Source organism: Schistocerca piceifrons, chromosome 2, assembly GCF_021461385.2.
Source record: "Schistocerca piceifrons isolate TAMUIC-IGC-003096 chromosome 2, iqSchPice1.1, whole genome shotgun sequence".
Classification (NCBI taxonomy): Eukaryota; Metazoa; Arthropoda; class Insecta; order Orthoptera; family Acrididae; genus Schistocerca; species Schistocerca piceifrons.
The window spans coordinates 31,562,464-31,582,371 of NC_060139.1; the positions used below are offsets into that span (position 1 = coordinate 31,562,464).

At 41.6% G+C, this 19,908-nt stretch overlaps 1 protein-coding gene across 1 annotated transcript in view; it reads left to right on the forward strand.

Moving 5' to 3' along the window:
- The window catches only part of LOC124777400, a 30,787-nt gene extending 13,167 nt beyond the window's left edge, over nucleotides 1-17,620 (forward strand). Inside the window, exons 3-4 of the mRNA XM_047252794.1 lie at nucleotides 221-382; nucleotides 17,440-17,620. Coding sequence (XP_047108750.1) covers nucleotides 221-382; nucleotides 17,440-17,516 — 239 coding nt within the window. The 3' untranslated portion in view covers nucleotides 17,517-17,620. The remainder of the gene's footprint in view (nucleotides 1-220; nucleotides 383-17,439) is intronic.
- Nucleotides 17,621-19,908: the final 2,288 nt, after the last annotated feature.

Genomic DNA, 19,908 nt, shown 5'->3' on the forward strand with positions numbered 1-19,908 from the left:
TCTTTTGTGTATGTAAATTTTTTGAACATTAATCTTAACTTTTAAAGTTATAGGATAGTTGACATAAAATGCTCAGGTAGATTGTGAACTTAAGCTTCCACACCATTCTTAGCCATTTCTGTACTTTTGTGATGCAGACTCCCTATCAGGAAGAAGAGACAAACTTTTATCATGAAAAACTGCAGTGTTTCCATTATTGTTTCTTTATAACATTTTACAGATGACCGATGGCTTGAGAAACCTCTCTGGAAGACAAGTGAAGGATTTCACCAGATTGTTGAAGTGCCAGAAACATCAAAATGTGAAACACTGACGAAATTGGAAGACATGGAGTTTACCAGTTTCTTTACTGAAATCCCAACTTCTGTAAAAACAACTTTAGGTACTGTATTTGTACTGATTTTATTCATTACCTTATTTATGCTCTTTGGATCATTTCCGCACAACGAAATACTACTTGGCACACGACACTGTGTGGGTTGATTCTCCAGCCTTACCGTCAACCACAATACTTCTACAGTTGGACTAACATCATTAATTGCCAAGACACGAGTACCATGAATGATAGGAAGAGGTGGGGTTCAGAAGTTTGGTAAACTGATTCTATATATCTCCCTTTGCACACTAAAATTCTCCTGATCATCTATATTTTGAATTTCACCTGTTTCACATTCCTCCTGACATTTGAGGAACGAAAGGTGTTGGTGTACTTAAAAAGATCCCCCTATAAAGCCTGTATATCGGATGTGAATTTAGGCTTTTTATTAATAGCATGCACATCAGGCATCCTATTAGCGTCTTTGGTTCATAATCAAAACGTCTTCGGTCCCGGGTTCGATCCTCGCCACTGCCTAAATTTTGATAATCAGCATTGGCGGCCGAAGACTTCCGACATAAGAAGTCAGCCTCATTCTGCCAACGGCCTTGTCAAAGAGGGCGGAGGAGCGGATAGAGGTTCAGGGCACTCTCTTGTCCTAGGGGTGGGAAATTGCCCCTAATGGTGGAAGAATCAGCAATGATCAATGACATGAGGATGCAGAAGGCAATGGAAACCACTGCATTAAAGACACATAACGTGTATCCACAGGACATGTGGCCTGTAATTGAAGAAGTGTCATGATGATCTCTCCATTGGCAAAAGATTCCGGAATAGTCCCCCATTCGGATCTCCGGGAGGGGACTGCCAAGGGGGAGGTTACCATGAGAAAAAGATCGAATAATCAACGAAAGGATAACGTTCTACGAGTCAGGGCGTGGAATGTCAGAAGCTTGAACGTGGTAGGGAAACTAGAAAATCTGAAAAGGGAAATGCAAAGGCTCAATCTAGATATAGTAGGGGTCAGTGAAGTGAAGTGGAAGGAAGACAAGGATTTCTGGTCAGATGAGTATCGGGTAATATCAACAGCAGCAGAAAATGGTATAACAGGTGTAGGATTCGTTATGAATAGGGTAATGCAGTATGTAAAGGGGGACGAAAATCTAATATTCATGGGCGACTGGAATGCAGTTGTAGGGGAAGGAGTAGAAGAAAAGGTTACAGGAGAATATGGGCTTGGGACAAGGAATGAAAGAGGAGAAAGACTAATTGAGTTCTGTAACAAGTTTCAGCTAGTAATAGCGAATACCCTGTTCAAGAATCACAAGAGGAGGTGGTATACTTGGAAAAGGCCGGGAGATACGGGAAGATTTCAATTAGATTACATCATGGTCAGACAGAGATTCCGAAATCAGATACTGGACTGTAAGGCGTACCCAGGAGCAGATATAGACTCAGATCACAATATAGTAGTGATGAAGAGTAGGCTGAAGTTCAAGACATTAGTCAGGAAGAATCAATACGCAAAGAAGTGGGATACGGAAGTACTAAGGAATGACGAGGTACGTTTGAAGTTCTCTAACGCTATAGATACAGCAATAAGGAATAGCGCAGTAGGCAGTACAGTTGAAGAGGAATGGACATGTCTAAAAAGGGCCATCACAGAAGTTGGGAACGAAAACATAGGTACAAAGAAGGTAGCTGCGAAGAAACCATGGGTAACAGAAGAAATACTTCAGTTGATTGATGAAAGGAGGAAGCACAAACATGTTCCGGGAAAATCAGGAATACAGAAATACAAGTCGCTGAGGAATGAAATAAATAGGAAGTGCAGGGAAGCTAAGATGAAATGGCTGCAGGAAAAATGTGAAGACATCGAAAAAGATGTGATTGTCGGAAGAACAGACTCGGCATACAGGAAAGTCAAAACAACCTTTGGTGACATTAAAAGCAACGGTGGTAACATTAAGAGTGCAACGGGAATTCCACTGTTAAATGCAGAGGAGAGAGCAGGTAGGTGGAAAGAATACATTGAAAGCCTCTATGAGGGTGAAGATTTGTCTGATGTGATAGAAGAAGAAACAGGAGTCGATTTAGAAGAGATAGGGGATCCAGTATTAGAATCGGAATTTAAAAGAGCTTTGGAGGACCTATGGTCAAATAAGGCAGAAGGGATAGATAACATTCCATCATAATTTCTAAAATCATTGGGGGAAGTGGCAACAAAACAACTATTCACGTTGGTGTGTAGAATATATGAGTCTGGCGACGTACCATCTGACTTTCGGAAGAGCATCATCCGCACAATTCTGAAGACGACAAGAGCTGACAAGTGCGAGAATTATCGCACAATCAGCTTAACGGCTCATGCATCGAAGCTGCTTACAAAAATAATATACAGAAGAATGGAAAAGAAAATTGAGAATGCGCTAGGTGACGATCAGTTTGGCTTTAGGAAAAGTAAAGGGACGAGAGAGGCAATTCTGACGTTACGGCTAATAATGGAAGCAAGGCTACAGAAAAATCAAGACACTTTCATAGGATTTGTCGACCTGGAAAAAGTGTTCGACAATATAAAATGGTGCAAGCTGTTCGAGATTCTGAAAAAAGTAGGGGTAAGCTATAGGGAGAGATGGGTCATATACAATATGTACAACAACCAAGAGGAAATAATAAGAGTGGACGATCAAGAACGAAGTGCTCGTATTAAGAAGGGTGTAAGACAAGGCTGTAGCCTTTCGCCCCTACTCTTCAGTCTGTACATCGAGGAAGCAATAATGGAAATAAAAGGTTCAGGAGTGGAATTAAAATACAAGGTGAAAGGATATCAATGATTCGATTCGCTGATGACATTGCTATCCTGAGTGAAAATGAGGAAGAATTAAATGATCTGCTGAACGGAATGAACAGTCTAAAGAGTACACAGTATGGTTTGAGAGTAAATCAGAGAAAGACGAAGGTAATGAGAAGTAGTAGAAATGAGAACAGCGGGAAACTTAACATCAGGATTGATGGTCACGAAGTCAATGAAGTTAAGGAATTCTGCTACCTAAGCAGTAAAATAACCAATGACATACGGAGCAAGGAGGACATCAAAAGCAGACTCGCTATGGCCAAAAAGGCATTTCTGGCCAAGAGAAGTCTACTAATATCAAATATCGGCCTTAATTTGAGGAAGAAATTTCTGAGGATGTACGTCTGGAGTACAGCATTGTATGGTAGTGAAACATGGACTGTGGGAAAACCGGAACAGAAGAGAATCGAAGCATTTGAAATGTGGTGCTATAGACGAATGTTGAAAATTAGGTGGACTGATAAGGTAAGGAATGAGGAGGTTCTATACAGAATCGGAGAGGAAAGGAATATGTGGAAAACACTGATAAGGAGAAGGGACAGGATGATAGGACATCTGCTAAGACATGAGGGAATGACTTCCATGGTACTAGAGGGAGCTGTAGAGGGCAAAAACTGTAGAGGAAGACATAGATTGGAATACGCCAAGCAAATAATTGAGGACGTAGGTTGCAAGTGCTACTCTGAGATGAAGAGGTTGGCACAGGAGAGGAATTCGTGGCGGGCCGCATCAAACCAGTCAGTAGACTGATGACAAAAAAAAAAGCCAGGGCATGTAACTGCGACACTTGAGCACATGAAAGGGATGTGTCTTCTAACAGTGTAACACCTTCCTAAAGTGCAGTGAACAAGCAGCGGCATGCAGTGCTGGCGGTACTCATCTCCCCAATGGTTTTTGCGGTTATGTTTACTGGCCTGTCCATTCGTGCCCCCACAGCTGCTGGTATAATTCCATCATGCTGCCCTCCTCCAACTTGCTGTGGTCACGTAGTTCATACAACAGGTGGTCCTTTCTCAAATCTTTTACCTACACTACTCTTTGTTCTCCTATAGTGAACAAATGCTGCAAACATACTATAAGTTACAAACAACGAGAAATTTATAAATGCGCGTACCCCCCCCCCCCCCCCCCACACACACACACACACACACACACACACACACACACAAAAAATGCTTCCCTACTGTGGTACTTGAGCAACATAACTCCATATAAGAATAAATTAATTAGCCATAAATCTTTAATGCAGTCATGAAATTTTTAAACGATTGACTATTACCAATTTTCAATTCAAGAATAGTGCATTGACTAAAATCTTCAATGCAACTGATAATTGCAGTAAAAAATTTTAAAATTCAAAAAGCAAGTAAATTGTCAGAAACTGTTAAAGCACAACTAACAATTTAACTAAGGTACTGCTCAAAATGTTCAGGCACAAAGTTAGTAATCTGGTCAGACCAAGATACAAACTTACAGACATGATGTTACTGTAATAATCTTTAAGGAAAACGTAGTAGCAGCAGCAGCAGCAGTTGCTTGTGATGGAAGTGTACCAGGCCAATGTCAACCTTCATATGCAGCATGCAACAACAGAGAAGACACAGTAAGCTTAAGTGCTGTGATAAAGCAATGATATACACCGAAATATTTGCACTGTGCCACACAAAAAAATGGCACATAAATAGTGAAATGATTTAGAATTAGCAGACGCAAAAAAGTAATAGTGCATAGCTTAATACTGAATCAAATCAAGGGCACAATAGCTGGCGTAACTACCATGAGACATACAATCAGTAACAGAACAGAACCTTATGTGTGTAACCTGAATTTTTACTTTCCTTTGGAGAACTGAAACCTGAGTGATACCAAAGCCGACATTGCATCCTACACAATGTTCTAGACCAGTCTATGCAGTAGCACTTAAACTTATCTGTTTCAACAGTCAAAGTTGCAGCCGGAGGCAATGTTGTCTTTGCAGGAAACAGAAAAATCTGGCAGCTGCACAATGATTACAGATCAGCAAAACGGCCATTACGATCATGGCTCTGAGCTTGATGCAGTGACCACCCCGTGCGCCACATCCTGCCCTGTCCAGACATGGATCACTGTGGTTTCCAGCGTATGTCACTGTTCATGGCAACACAGCACTCACCCTCCCTGACTTGTGCCACGCTAGTCTAAGGAAGATCATGTCCGAAGTCCCAGCCAGCCGCCATGTATGAGCCGCGCACACTCTGTCAAGTCAGCAGCTATCAGAATCTCCCCACTCCAGGCTTGCACACAGCTTAAGAAAAGCCTCAAAATCGCCACATACACCCTCTCACAACAGCAGACTGTGTAAAGTGTCTCAGCGATGCTGATTCTAATTAAATCGAAATGGAACATATCAAACATAACAGACTTGTATTCTACTTCATCCATTTGAACAAGACACAGGCAACTGCTGTACTTTTAACAGCAATAGAAACAAAACTATTTTGAGAATGAAGTAGTCAGTTGGCCAAAGTTAACATGCAAGATGCCCAAAGACTATAAAATTAAATTTTGTTTTCACCATCTCCTTGTGGTCAATCTGACAGTGTGAAAATGCTCTGGGTCAACCAGGAAATCCGGGCTAAACCTGGGAATTTTTTATCTGGGAGAAAACCGGTAAAAACCCGGGAATTTTCTAGAATTTCAAGAATTTTTCATTGTTTTAGTCTTCTGTTAAATTTTGTGATTTTGACTGGTCAGAAGTTATAAGCAACAAAATATGTCAAAGGCTTTAGGACGAAGACTATGGAATACTTCATAACAGCAAACTGCTTCCGATGAGCGTGACGTCACAAATGTTTACGTTAAGTCATTGCGAGTAGTCGCCAGCGGGATCGCGCACATGCACAGTTGAGTTGCATACGAGCAGTGCCTCCTCCCACTTCTGGTTGCTTGCAGTGTGGCTGCAGTAATAGCAAGATTTGTCATGCTACACACAAAAATTTTCTTGCGCGCCCAAGCTGCCAGATATGCACATGCAAAGAACAGTCTGGGTTTTACTGGGGAAGAGCATAGTGACCCATGTTTATGTATAGTGATTTTGCTGTTTCCTGATGTCCTATTTCCTCTTCGTTTACAGTTCACACGACAAAAAAAAAAAAACTGGATTTCTGTGGCCGGGGGTTATCAAGTAAATAAAAATAGGTGCACATAATTATGAAAGGCAGTTATTAGTTTCAGTTTTCTGATTTTATTTTTTTATTTCCACATTTTTGGCAGTCAAGCATTAATTGCCCTGCACAACAATGAAGTTATTTTTGTCGGTTTGCAAAATAAATGTAGCTTTTATTAATCTTTTCCACACATGCAATCAATTGATAAGAAATGAAGTGTTTCATTCCACACTAATGGCTAGTTTCAACTGTTCACTGGATTTCAAGTGCACATTTTCATCTTCTGACACGTATTATACCATGATAAAGAATCAGACATAGGACAATACAGAACTGGTATTCCAAGAAAATTTTGCATCCCGAAAAGCACACTGAAAAGCTTAATATCAGGTTGAAGCCTACTTCATTGAGAATCTGGACATATGAATGTGTCCTTTCAGCCGAATTATGAATTTTAGTATGCTCTCAGAGTATCCTCTGATGTCCTATTTCTTTTATGACATCATATAAGATCTCTTAATGCTGTAAGTGTATGAACATACAGGCTCCCTATGTCATCATAGCTGACCATGCACAGTAACACTTGTTTTCTGGCACTCTCTGGTAGCTGCTGAAACGAACCAAGGTCAGAGAGGTCGCAGGAAAATATTGCAAATGGTTTTTCGAAAAACATTATTTCCAAAGGAAATTTTCTTTTACACAAGATGAACTAGGTTACATGAGAGAATATGCAATGAATTTCTTAAATCACAGTGTGTTTGACTCTCATTTAAAACTTAAACTTTCAAGACCAGCCCAGAAGGCCAGACATTGCGTTCACTTAAATCTGTGCTCGATGTTAACAAATTTCTCTTCTTCAGAAGCGCTTTCCTTGCCATAGCCAGTCTACATTTTATATCCTCTCTACTTCGACCATCGTCAGTTATTTTTCTCTCCAAATAGCAAAACTCATCTACTATTTTAAGTGTCTCATTTCTAAGCTAATTCCCTCAGCATCACTTGATTTAATTCTACTACATTCCATTATCCTCGTTTTGCTTTCATTGTTGATGATCTTATATCCTCATTTCTAGGCAATGTCCATTCCGTTCAACTGCTCTTCCAGGTCCTTTGTTGTCTCTGACAGAATTACAATGTCATCGGCAAACCTCAAAGTTTTTATTTCTTCTCCGTGGATTTTAGCTCCTACTCCAAATTTTTCTTTAGTTTCCGTTAACTGCTTGCTCAATATACAGATTGAATAACATTGGGGATAGACTACACCCCTGTCTCACTCCCTCTCCAACCACTGCTTCCCTTTCATGCCCCTCTGTTCTTACAACTGCCATCTATTTTCTGTACAAATTGTAAATAGCTTTTGTTTTCTGTATTTGACCCCTGCCCCATTCAGAATTTGAAAGAGAATATTTCAGTCAACATCGTCAAAAGCTTCCTCTAAGTCTACAAATGCTAGAAACGTAGGTTTGCCTTTCCTTAATCTATTTCCTAAGATAAGCCATAGGGTCAGTATTGCCTCATGGATTCCACCATTTCAACGGAATCCAAACTGATCTTCCCTAAGGTCAGCTTCTACCAGTTTTTCCATTTGTCTGTAAAGAATTTGTGTTGTTATTTTGCAGCCGTGACTTATTAAACTATTAGTTTGGTAATTTTCACACCTGTCAACACTTGCTTTCTTTGGGACTGTAATTATTACATCCTTCTTGAAGTCTGTGGGTATTTCACCTGTCTCATACATCTTGCTCACCAGATGGTAGAGTTTTGTCAGTGCTGGCTCTCCCAGGGCTATCAGTAGTTCTAATGGAATGTTGTCTACTGCCAGGGCCTTGTTTCGGCTTAGGTCTGTCAAACTCTTCACGCAGTATCATATCTCCCATTTCATCATCTACATCCTCTTCCATTTCCATAATATTGTCCTCAAGTACATCGCCCTTGTATAGACCCTCTATATACTCCTTCCACCTTTCTGCTTTCCCTTCTTTGATTAGAACTGGGTTTCCCTCTGAGCTCTTGATATTCATACAAGTGGTTCTCTTTTCTCCAAAGAGCTCTTTAATTCTCCTGTAGGCAGTATCTACCCCTAGTGATATATGCCTCTACATCCTTACATTTGTCCTCTAGCCATCTTTGCCTAACCTTATGCACTTCCTGCCAATCTCAATTTTGATGAGTTGACAGCACCCTTGGTCACGTTTCTCCATTTTCTGTTCACCCTATGTCCATTATCCACTGGAATATCCGTGGCATTCGCGCCAATCGGGATGAATTGTCGATCCTCTTACGATCCTACTCGCCGGTCATCTTCTGTCTTCAGGAAACAAAGCTGCGTCCCCATGACCGCTTTGTTCTCCCTCATTTTCAGTCCGTCCGATATGACCTCCCCTCTGTTGAAGGCACTCCAGCCCATGGAGGACTCATGATCCTGCTCCATGATACTCTCCATTATCACCCAATCCCCTTAAACAGTTCCTTCCAAGCTGTCGCCGTCCGTCTTTCCCTTTCTGGATACACGTTCTCTCTATGTACGGTATACATTCCATCGTCTACACCACTGGCACGAGCTGATCTCCTTCATCTTCTTGATCAGCTTCCACCCCCCTATTTGCTGGTTGGGGACTTCAATGCCCACCACCCGCTTTGGGGATCTCCACATCCTTGTCCACGTGGCTCACTATTGCTAGACGTCTTCCACCAAGCGGATCTAGTCTGCCTCAACACTGGGGTCCCCACATTTTTGTCTGCCTCCACAGCAAATTTATCTCATTTGGACCTTGCGGTCGGTACTGTTCCGCTAGCTCGGCGCTTCGAATGGTTCGCCCTTGATGATACACACTCGAGTGACCACTTTCCATGTGTTCTTCGACTGCAGCCTCAACTGCCATATATGCGCTCGCGACGCTGGAAGTTTGCCCAAGCCGATTGGACACTTTTTTCGTCTCTAGCGACATTCGATGACCGTCGCTTTCCCAGCGTCGACGATGAGGTCACACATTTTACCGACGTTATTCTCACAGCTGCGGAACGTTCAATACCACGCACCTCCGAATTGCCCCGGCGCCCCCCCAGTTCCTTGGTGGAACGAGGCATGCCGTGACGCAATACGTGAGCGGCGACGTGCTCTTAGCATTTTCCGTCACCATCCAACTTTGGCCAACTGTATCCGATATAAGCAGCTCCGTGCGCGATGCCGTCGCGTCATCCGCGATAGCAAGAAGGCAAGCTGGCAATTCTTTATTAGCTCATTTAACACCTTCACTCCCTCCTCGGAAGTTTGGAGTCGGCTTCGACGGTTCTCAGGCGCGCCTAGTTTCTCCCCGGTCTCTGGGCTCACTGTCGCGCATGATACCTTAGTGGACCCCGTCGCAATTTCTAACTCATTGGGTCAGCACTTTGCTGAGATTTCGAGCTCTTCAAATTACCCGCCAGTGTTTCTCCCGAAGAAACGTGCAGCGGAAGTGCGACATCTTGCTTTCTCCTCTCAAAATCGCGAAAGCTACAATACTGTTTTCTCCATGCGCGAACTCCAACATGCACTCTCTTCTTCTCGCTCCTCCGCCCCAGGACCGGATGGTATCCATGTCCAAATGTTGCTGCATTTATCAACCCATAGCCTGCGTTACCTCCTTCGCCTTTATAATCGAATTTGGACCGACAGTACCTTTCCCAGGCGATGGCGGGAAGCTATTGTCGTCCCCGTTCCGAAACCTGGAAAGGACAAACATCTCCCCTCTAGCTATCGCCCAATTTCTCTCACGAGTAGTGTCTGTAAGGTTTTGGAGCGTATGGTGAATTACCGTTTAGCTTGGTGGCTGGAATCCCGCAGTCTTTTAACACCAGCCCAATGCGGATTCCGACAACATTGTTCTGCCGTTGACCATCTTGTTGCTCTCTCCACTTATATCATGAACAATTTCCTCCGGAAACGCCAAACGGTAGCAATATTTTTTGATCTGGAGAGAGCATACGATACCTGTTGGAGGACAGGCATCCTCCGCACACTGTTCTCTTGGGGCTTTCGAGGCCGGCTGCCCCTTTTTCTTCGCGAATTTATGGCAGAGCGCACATTTAGGGTGCGGGTGAACACTACTCTCTCCCGTACTTTCTCCCAAGAAAACGGGGTACCCCAGGGCTCCGTGCTGAGTGTTGTACTGTTTGCCATCGCCATTAATCCAATTATGGATTGTCTCCTTCCTGATGTCTCGGGCTCCCTCTTTGTGGACGATTTTGCGATCTACTACAGCTCTCAACGGACCAGCCTTCTTGAAAGACGTCTTCAAGGATGTCTCGATCGCCTCCACTCGTGGAGCATCAAAACCGGCTTCCGTTTCTCACCCAGTAAGACCGTTTGTGTTAATTTTTGGCGACGTAAGGAGTTTCTTCCGCCCTCCTTACATCTAGGTCCTGTCAACCTTCCGTTTTCCGACGTCGCTAAATTCTTGGGTCTTATGTTTGACAGAAAACTGTGCTGGTCCTCCCACGTTTCCTATCTTTCGGCTCGCTGTCTGCGTTCCCTTAACACCCTCCGTGTCCTGAATGGCACCTCTTGGGGAGCGGACCGAGTGGTCCTTCTCCGCCTCTATCGCGCCTTAGTGCGCTCGAAATTGGATTATGGAAGCATAGTCTACTCCTCTGCTCGGCCGTCTATTCTTCGGCGTCTCGACTCTATCCACCACCGTGGATTACGTTTAGTGTCTGGAGCTTTTTACACCAGCCCTGTAGAAAGCCTTTATGCTGAGACTGCTGAACCTCCGCTATCCAATCGGCGGGCAGTCCTTCTGAGTCGTTATGCTAGCCATCTGTCTTCCATGCCTGCTAATCCAGCCCATGACCTTTTTTTCGACGCCTCCTTTGATGTCGGGTATGCAGGCCGCTCCTCCTCCCTACTACCCCCGGGAGTCCGCTTCCGTCAGCTGCTTCATTCTCTTTCCTTCCGCTTTCCTAAAACCTTCTTGACAACTTGGGGTACAGCACCGCCTTGGCTCCGTCCCCGGATCGACTTGCTCAGAGACCTATGTCAATTTCCCAAGGATGGTACCCCTCCACTTGTTTACCGTCGGGCATTTGCTGCTCTATGTGCACAAATGACGGAAGCCACATTTATTTACACCGATGGCTCGAAAACATCGTTAGGTGTTGGGAGTGCCTTATTGTTGGCGACACCCCAAATCACTTTCGGCTTCCCGACCAGTGCTCGGTTTATACTGCGGAGCTTTACGCTATTCTCCAGGCTGTCCACTACATCCGCCGCCATCAGCGGATACAGTACGTAATCTGCTCAGATTCTCTCAGCTCTCTCCTAAGTCTCCAAGCTCTTTACCCTGTGCACCCTCTGGTCCACCGGATTCAGGACTGTCTGCGCTTGCTCCACCTGGGGGGCGTCTCAGTGGCGTTCCTCTGGCTCCCGGGACACGCTGGTATCTGTGGAAATGAGGCGGCCGATATAGCGTCCAAGGCTGCACTCTCTCTTCCTCGGCCAGCTATTCAGTCTCTTCCGTTTACCGATCTACGGAGCGGTTTATGTCGCCAAGTTGCTCATTTATGGCATGCGCATTGGTCAACACTTCCCCAAAATAAATTGCGGGAAGTGAAAGCCCTTCCTTGCGCATGGACCTCTTCCTCCCGAACGCGTCGTCGGGAGGAGGTAATTTTAGCTAGACTCCGGATAGGGCACTGTCTTTTTAGTCATCGACATCTTTTAAGCAGTGATCCTCCCCCATTCTGTCCCCACTGCTCTCAGCCGTGGACGGTCAGACACCTTTTAATTGAATGCCCCTATTTTAACCCGTTACGCTCCCGTCTACAGCTATCGCCTGATCTATCGTCGATTTTAGCAGATGACACGCGCTCAGCTGACCGCGTTCTACAGTTTATTAGTGACAGTGAAATGACGTCAGTCATTTGAAGCCTTTTTTTTGGGGGACAACCACCCCCTTTCTATAGTGGATTTTTAAGCATTCCTTCTGCCTTTAGTTTCTCAAATTTTATGACTTTGTTCCCATTGCTGCTGATTTTAAATTTCGTTTTTTTCCTGTTTTCTACGTCACGGGCTGGGCGCTAATGACCATAGAAGTTTTGCGCCCTAAAACCACAAAAAAAAAAAAAAAAAAAAAAAAATTTTTTTGCCTGCTTCGTTTACTGCAGTTTTATATTTTCTCCTTTCATCAATTAAATTCAATATCTCTCATGCTACCCAAGGATTTCTACTATCCCTCGTCTTCTTTCCTACTTGAGCCTCTGCTGCCTTCATTATTTCATCTCTCAAAGCTACCCATTCTTCTTCTACTGTATTTATTTCCCCTGGCTAAACAGTAAAATGCAGTCTGTGAGGGGGCTTTTACGTAAGCGCAGCCGTTAATAACTGATGCTACAACACAGTTCACAAAATACACTGTTGTCTGCTGTCGTAAACCACTATATTGCGCTCAACTTGGTTATTTTTGAACGTTACTACATACATACCTGTCTCCGATTGTGGCTACCAAACCAATACTCTCCCCCCAGATGGGCGGATGTAATCCGGCTATTAGCACTGCTCAAACTCCTGCTCAACTCCCCAAAAGATGGCCGGCCTATACACCCTCGAAAAGGCTGCTGAACTCAAAACAATGTTTGGCAAAAAAAAAAATTAGGAATATTCTAAAAGTAACCACAGAAATATGTAAATATTCCAGGCAATAACAACTTAAAGTCCAGTTTTTTGATCTGCCACTGTTTTCACAAATAACGTTCTTGTGGCATGATTTTGCTTTTCTCGGATTTTTAGTACTAGACATAAATAAACAACTAAAAATACAGACTTAATTACTCATCTGCCTCTTTAAACTTTAGAATGCTGCCGCTAGTTTCATTTCTTTCAGTTTCTTTATTACCAAAAACACAGTTTCTCTCAGTCAAATCCCATATTACGATCTCTCATTAAAAATGGTACATACTCTGTCTAAATTGGCTGTGATTGCTCAATGCAGCTCTACTAGCCACATACGTAAATAGTTTATTCATATTAGTAAGCCAAAGCATTGCCAAAATATTAGCTTTTGAACTTTCATAAATTTACGATTTTTAAGATTACAATAACTTTTAACTATTATATACTTTTGTGGCGCGTCTAGATAATTTAGCTTTACATATTTTTCTGCCCATGAGTGCCAACTCGCATCTCCGTGTCACTCTTAGTTCTGTTTTTAACAATTTTTCTCTGACATAAATACCTCAAAGCACGCAAACATGGTCATATGCTCCCCTACCAAGCTTCTGCACAGGTTTTTCCAAGGCCGTGTTATCGCTAGCCGCTTGCTGCAGCCCCATAGCAACCGCCAGCCATGTGCTCTGCGGTGGAAAACTGCCACCCTAATCTCCCGCCGCAGCTTGTATGCTCACAATTACTCCCACTTGCTACTCCATAAATGCAGTTCATGGCATTGCAAGTAGCACGAAACCCAATCTGCGCCCTCAGAAACCAAATAATATACAAAGATAAACTCTACATATGATAGCAGAAAAATCGAAATGAAAAAGTCCCTATATAATCTTATGCGGTAGCACTTCCTACCATGACTTGACTAAACTTCACTAAATACATTTATCCATCAGTATTTCCATGATGCTGATATGACTGGCCAAAGGTTGTAAGTAACGAAACATTAACATATCGAAGGTGGATCAGCAATTTTTCTTAAAATCATCTAAATATTGTTTTTTTCCCCTGATGCACTATATTTCTTAGTAGAAATTATGCAGCACATACAGCAAGTACTACACCTTTTGTTGTCTTCTGTGGTGTGCCTCTGACCTGCATCAGTGCTGCAGCTCAAGCCTCAGGAGCTGTTTCTCAAGTTTTCCTGCCAGTCAGCTAACCCGGTGCTACTACGAACAAACAAAACTCAGTTGATCAATTTCTTATCAGCGAAGGTGTGTGGGTACCAGAAACCGGTCGGATGCAAACCCTCCCCCTCTGCTATCCAGGCTTGACAAAGTTAAAGCCAAATTTCAGGGCGAAACCTGACACAAACATGCAGATGGTAGTGTTACCAAGAAAAACATGCGCTCTCTACAGACTTTTCTTTGATCGCAACAATTTGTTCCATTAAAGAACAGGAACGGCCCAAATCGTTGCAACTGTACGACATTGAGACAAGGTTTCTCTAACCAAAGTGAAACTAAGAAAATATGTGACCAGAATAGTACTCAAAAATTGATTATATGATGGATTCCCTGGTAGGTTCCAGCAACAACCCTGTCTCTAGTTTTAAGCCAAACAATAATCTAACTGCTGCTCATTGACCAATGACAATTACAGCACTGCAAACTGAATAAAATCAAATATATAAAATATCCCATGGCACAACATAATCCACAAATCAGCCTATTTTCCCCTGAAATAAGTAATCATAAACATATAAACAAAAATAAAAACAAATTATATATACCATTCAGTTCCATATTCTCATCAGTCAGTCCCATGCTGAACTATCTCCACCCCCATAAACAAAAAAAAAAATTTATTGTGTGCCCAAATCACAATAACCACTCATTAAAAATTGAATCGATATTCATATGATTATAAACAGTAAGAAAAATGCCACTCAATGTCCCTCTCTCACATTCACATCCTATCATGTACATATAAGTGCTGTACAGTGACTACATCTGTTGTTGCTTGTATGACTAGTCGTTATGAGAGAATTAGCTGTGTCAAGCAGCTGTTCCACAACTTCAAGTACCGCTATACTTTTGCCAAGAGAAACATGAAAAACACTAGGCCATCCAGAAAATTCTTAAAATTAAACACGTATGTAAACTGTATTCAGCATGGAGTCCCTTGAAAAAAACCTTAGCTAACATACACATGATAAATTATCCTCAACATATAAGCACCATTAAGTAAACACCTATTCTTACTATATAAAAAAAAAAGAAAAGAAAAAGATTCAACCCCATCACAGTGGCTGTTCGTACAGTCACAGCTCAGTTACATTCCTGGGTCCTAATGGGTTATGTGACTTAGGATACTCCAACCTGTAAGCGCTTGGGTGGGGCAGCTTACCACAACAAATGGGCCATGGTGTGATTCAGAAAGCTGTTTGGTCTCTCCATCTAAATCCATTGGCCGTTTCTTTGTCTCTACTAATAGTAAGTCACCCACCTTGTACTTTGTAGGCTTGTATCTTAAATTATGCCTATGTTTCCTCTGTAAGCCCCTTTTGTCATTTGTCCAGTAATTAGCTCCTGTCTCTTGTTCAGAAATGGGTGTGCCTGGTGGAAAGTTCACTGCCTCAGCTATAGGGCTGGCTGCCTTTTTATTCCACATTACTTCATGAGATGTGAACCCAGTGGCACTGTTTTTCACACTGTTCATGATGTCCTCAAACTTAGCCACAGTTCTGCTCAGATGGTATGCCTGTGGCTTTAGTGTGTCCTGCACAATCGTCCAAGCTCGCGTATACACGGTACTTCTCAGCTAGATTTCCTGCTGGGTGGTAAACTTATGTTTCACACCTCTCTGGTGCATGAAGTTCTTCCATGCCTTGAAGGTGAATTGGGACCCATTGTCAGAGAGCACTGCTTTTGGCTTACCAATTTCATTGTAGTAGGACTCCAGTTATTTTAATCATAGTCCCACTAGTGTCCTTGTTCATCCCATACATCTTTATGTGTTTGAAGAATACATAAACTGTCAGCAGAATGCACTTTTGCCCACCCCCTACTAGTTCGTAACAGATCAAACCCATCAATTGCTACGTGCTCTTTAGCATTTTTGGCCAAGATGTTTTGCATCTCCCCTTGACTGGTAATGGTGCTGTGTTAATTTTACTTTCTGGCACCTGTCACAAGCACCTAGTTGCTTTCTCACTTTACAGTCCATGTTATTAAACACCACATAGTCTTGCAGTACGCCTATCCATTTTTGTGCCCCATAGTGCCCATGGCTCAGATGCACATAATTAATTAGTGACAGTACATGTTCCTGAGGCCACCACAGTCACTACTACTATTTGCTTTCTTTCTGCGGTACAACACCCCTTTAAAATCTTGTAAAATCTCTCCAACTTCTCATGTCCCTTTGTACCCAGTCTACTCTTAACTAGCTTCAAAATTGGATCTGTATTCGTCTCATGTCCTTGCAAGTGCTCCTAATCTGTTTTTCTCCTTCCACACCCCCCATATACATCATCTTAAATTCCGTTATCTCTTCCTCCTCTTCACTGTTCCCCTCACTTCCAGTTGGCAAGCATGAGAAAGCATCCACCAGCACGTTTTCAGTGCCCCTAGCATACTCTATCTGGTACTGGAGTCTTTGTAAGAACATTGCCCGCCTAGTGAGCCTCTTATTCAACAGGCTACAATCCTGCAAATAACTAAGGGCCTTGTGGTCTGTCATTACAATGGTCTCATGCCCTTCCAAGTATGTCCGGAACTTCATGAACTCCTACTCCACTGCCAACAATTCTTTTTCAGATATGCCATAGGCCCGTTCGTGCTTAATCAGCATCTTACTTATACCACCAGCCACATGCTCTGTGGCAGAAAACTCGCCGCTCTAATCCCCCCCCCCCCCCCCCCCCAACCAACTTGTACGCTCAAATAGTGTACCTGTTGCTGCACGTCATAGATCTTTCCGAAACGCTTCCTCCCCCCCCCCCCCCCCCCTCCCCTCTCACTCCCTCTCTTTGCTGAGTTTCGCTTTCAAAGTGCCGGAAAGTTATCACTGGTGTATAAAACCTTTACCATTCAAAGTATTTATGTTTTTACAGCTTCAAGAGAGAGTACACAGTTGAAAAGTGTATTTTCACATGGGAAAAAGTATGTTTTTAACTGGGAGATCCAGGAAAAATTCTGGAAATTATTTTTTCTTTCTGTGTATACACCCTGTCTGAGAAATTTACACTTCACGCTCACATGCATTAGAAAAACATAAACTAGTCTTGCATTGTAAGCATAAAAATTAATAATTGCTGCAAGAAATCATCAAAATTATGGTATTTTGAGTTGCAGTGGAACATCTGATTCCTAAAATGTATGAGAAATAATCTTTTTGAGTAAATTATTGGTGCTTCTTTGCAACAGTTTGCTGTCTTTGTACTACCACACTGTACTGCACTTAAAGACATCCTTTTGTTTTTCAGATGTACCAGATGTTCTGTTTGGTAGTGATTACGAAAATGATGGCCCAAAAATTCCTGTACCTGATCTGGAATGGTGACATTTTGTAAATATGTTCATATTACATTATTCACAGTGTGTTGCTGTGGTATTTAATGTGCAATTTTTGAAATTCATTTAAAGTGGATCATGTATTGTAAATGACAGATGTTCTATTTTCAGATTATATTTAAAATAAATTTATTTGTTTTTAAGAAATTAGTGATGCTCATTCATTTCAAATGCATAATCAACCCATTATCACAAAATGGTCTTAATCTGTTTTTTGGAAGTGTGTTTCTTCATTAATCATAGTGTCTGCCACCCTAACTTCTGTTTGGTAAGCAACTACTCCACAATGACAGCCAGCCTCTTTTCCTTTCTCAGCGTCTCCCAAGGAGTGAACCGCTTTTTCATAAAGTTGATTTATAGTAATCTTGTGTGTAGTGCTTATTAGCATTCATTCATCTTTTGTCCAGTAAAGAAATTTTTTCTTTGTATTTTTCTTGACAAGATGTTACATAACTCCTGTAATCTTTGACAGTATTAGTTCTCTCCGTTATAAACAAAAGGGTCAAGGGGCAAATGGTAATATTAGAAAGCAAATTTTCTATAGAAAACACTGGAATATTTTTACACAGATTTGCACTGCACTGAGATCCTCACTTTACATGTAGTCAAGTTGAAGTAATGAGAAAGGGGCCATTTGAAATAATAATGTCATCACATAAGTGGACAAATCTGTGGTCACTGGATTGCACTTGGTGTCTCATTGGTTCATTAGGAACAGACTAGGGGTCCACCATGGATTTTCGACTGAAGAAGGGGCCCACCAGCTGAAAACGTTGGGTAGCCCTAACCTAAGATATTGACCACAAGTAGATACATATAGTAGTCTCCTAAGAAGTCTTGTCTGTGGCTAAATGTTACAGTACGCTTTCATATATGAAGTAAGACAAATGAACATTCCAAAGTTGTTATCAAATTACACAGTCAGTAGAGGCAGTAGGTATCACTACCGATAACACACAGAAATGTATATAAATGACATGGAGACATTTCCACTAGACTGAAGATATTTAGGTGGTGTGGACTATTCAGAGACTTGTGTATGAACATTTTATGATCTCAGGAAATACATTTTGTTTATAAAACTGCTAGGTTGAAATTTACTAAAGCAGATGAGCTGTGAGCTCGGGCATTAATTTGTTTTACATAATAAGTAATTAGTAAATTACAAAAGCTTATGGAACTATTTTGTACGTTTGCATTGGGGATTATCTGTTTACAATTGGAGTTCAATGTCGAATGTATGCAAATTCTTAATTAGTGGCTTAATTGGTTAATGAAGTGTCATTCAGTTTAGAAAAATTAGGGCACTAAAAATATAACTATAAACTTGAAAATTAAATGGCTGTAATGGCACAAGAGGCAATAGCAATTTTGGGTGAGTCTGAACTTTAAGATTCTCTGTATTTACAATACAATACAATTTGTTGCAGGAAAATTAAAACGTGTTGCTGCAGTCTAGATTCCAGTCTTTCTAGTGGTATGTGTCATTGTTTCCATCACCATGAAACTAAAGTAAAATTTTCAGTTACTCATTAATTTAAATTAATATGGTTTCTAAAGAAACTAAATACATTGCCATAAAGAACATGTTGACAAATGACACCTGAAAAATGAATCTGCCTGAGATGTGGTCTGAATAACATTAGCATTTTTACAGATTTATGCATGCATGACATTTATTCAGTGTGTATGATTAGACTTAATGGAAATTAAGGAAAAATGTACATTTATTAATAAAAGTATAATAATAGCAAGTAGGGTAGTTCCAGCTTGCAATGTTATATCCCCCCCCCAACAAACATATTGAGAAATAGCAGATTGAATGATTCAATGCCAGATACACAGTTAATTCATCTACATTAATGTACATTTCAAAACGAAGTGCAAATCAAATATAGTAAATTTTTATACACTATAAGAACATACATGATTTGAACTGTCACTGGCCATCACCATTACAAGCGCAAACAAATTCTTTTCACTGTTATATCATTAGTCACAATATACTTAAATTCATTTCGCCAATAATTTTTCCAGAGTTTTTGGGAACACATACTTTGCCAGACCGACACCTTGCAGTGGTTCAGCCTGTGGCTCTATTTTCCCAGACACTTTTGTCAGTGTCTGTGGTTACAGTAGCATTTATTGTCCATTTACATGGAAAAATATACATAATATACTATATTAGAAAAATAATAGAATTTACTCTTACACCTGAAATAAGACACATTTATTTATTTATTTATTTATTTACACGTCAAGTTCCGTAGGACCAAATTGAGGAGCAAATCTCCAAGGTCATGGAACGTCTCAGTACAGGAAATTACAACATAAAGGTAATAACAGATAAAAATAAATGTTCATGAACCTGAAAAAAGTTG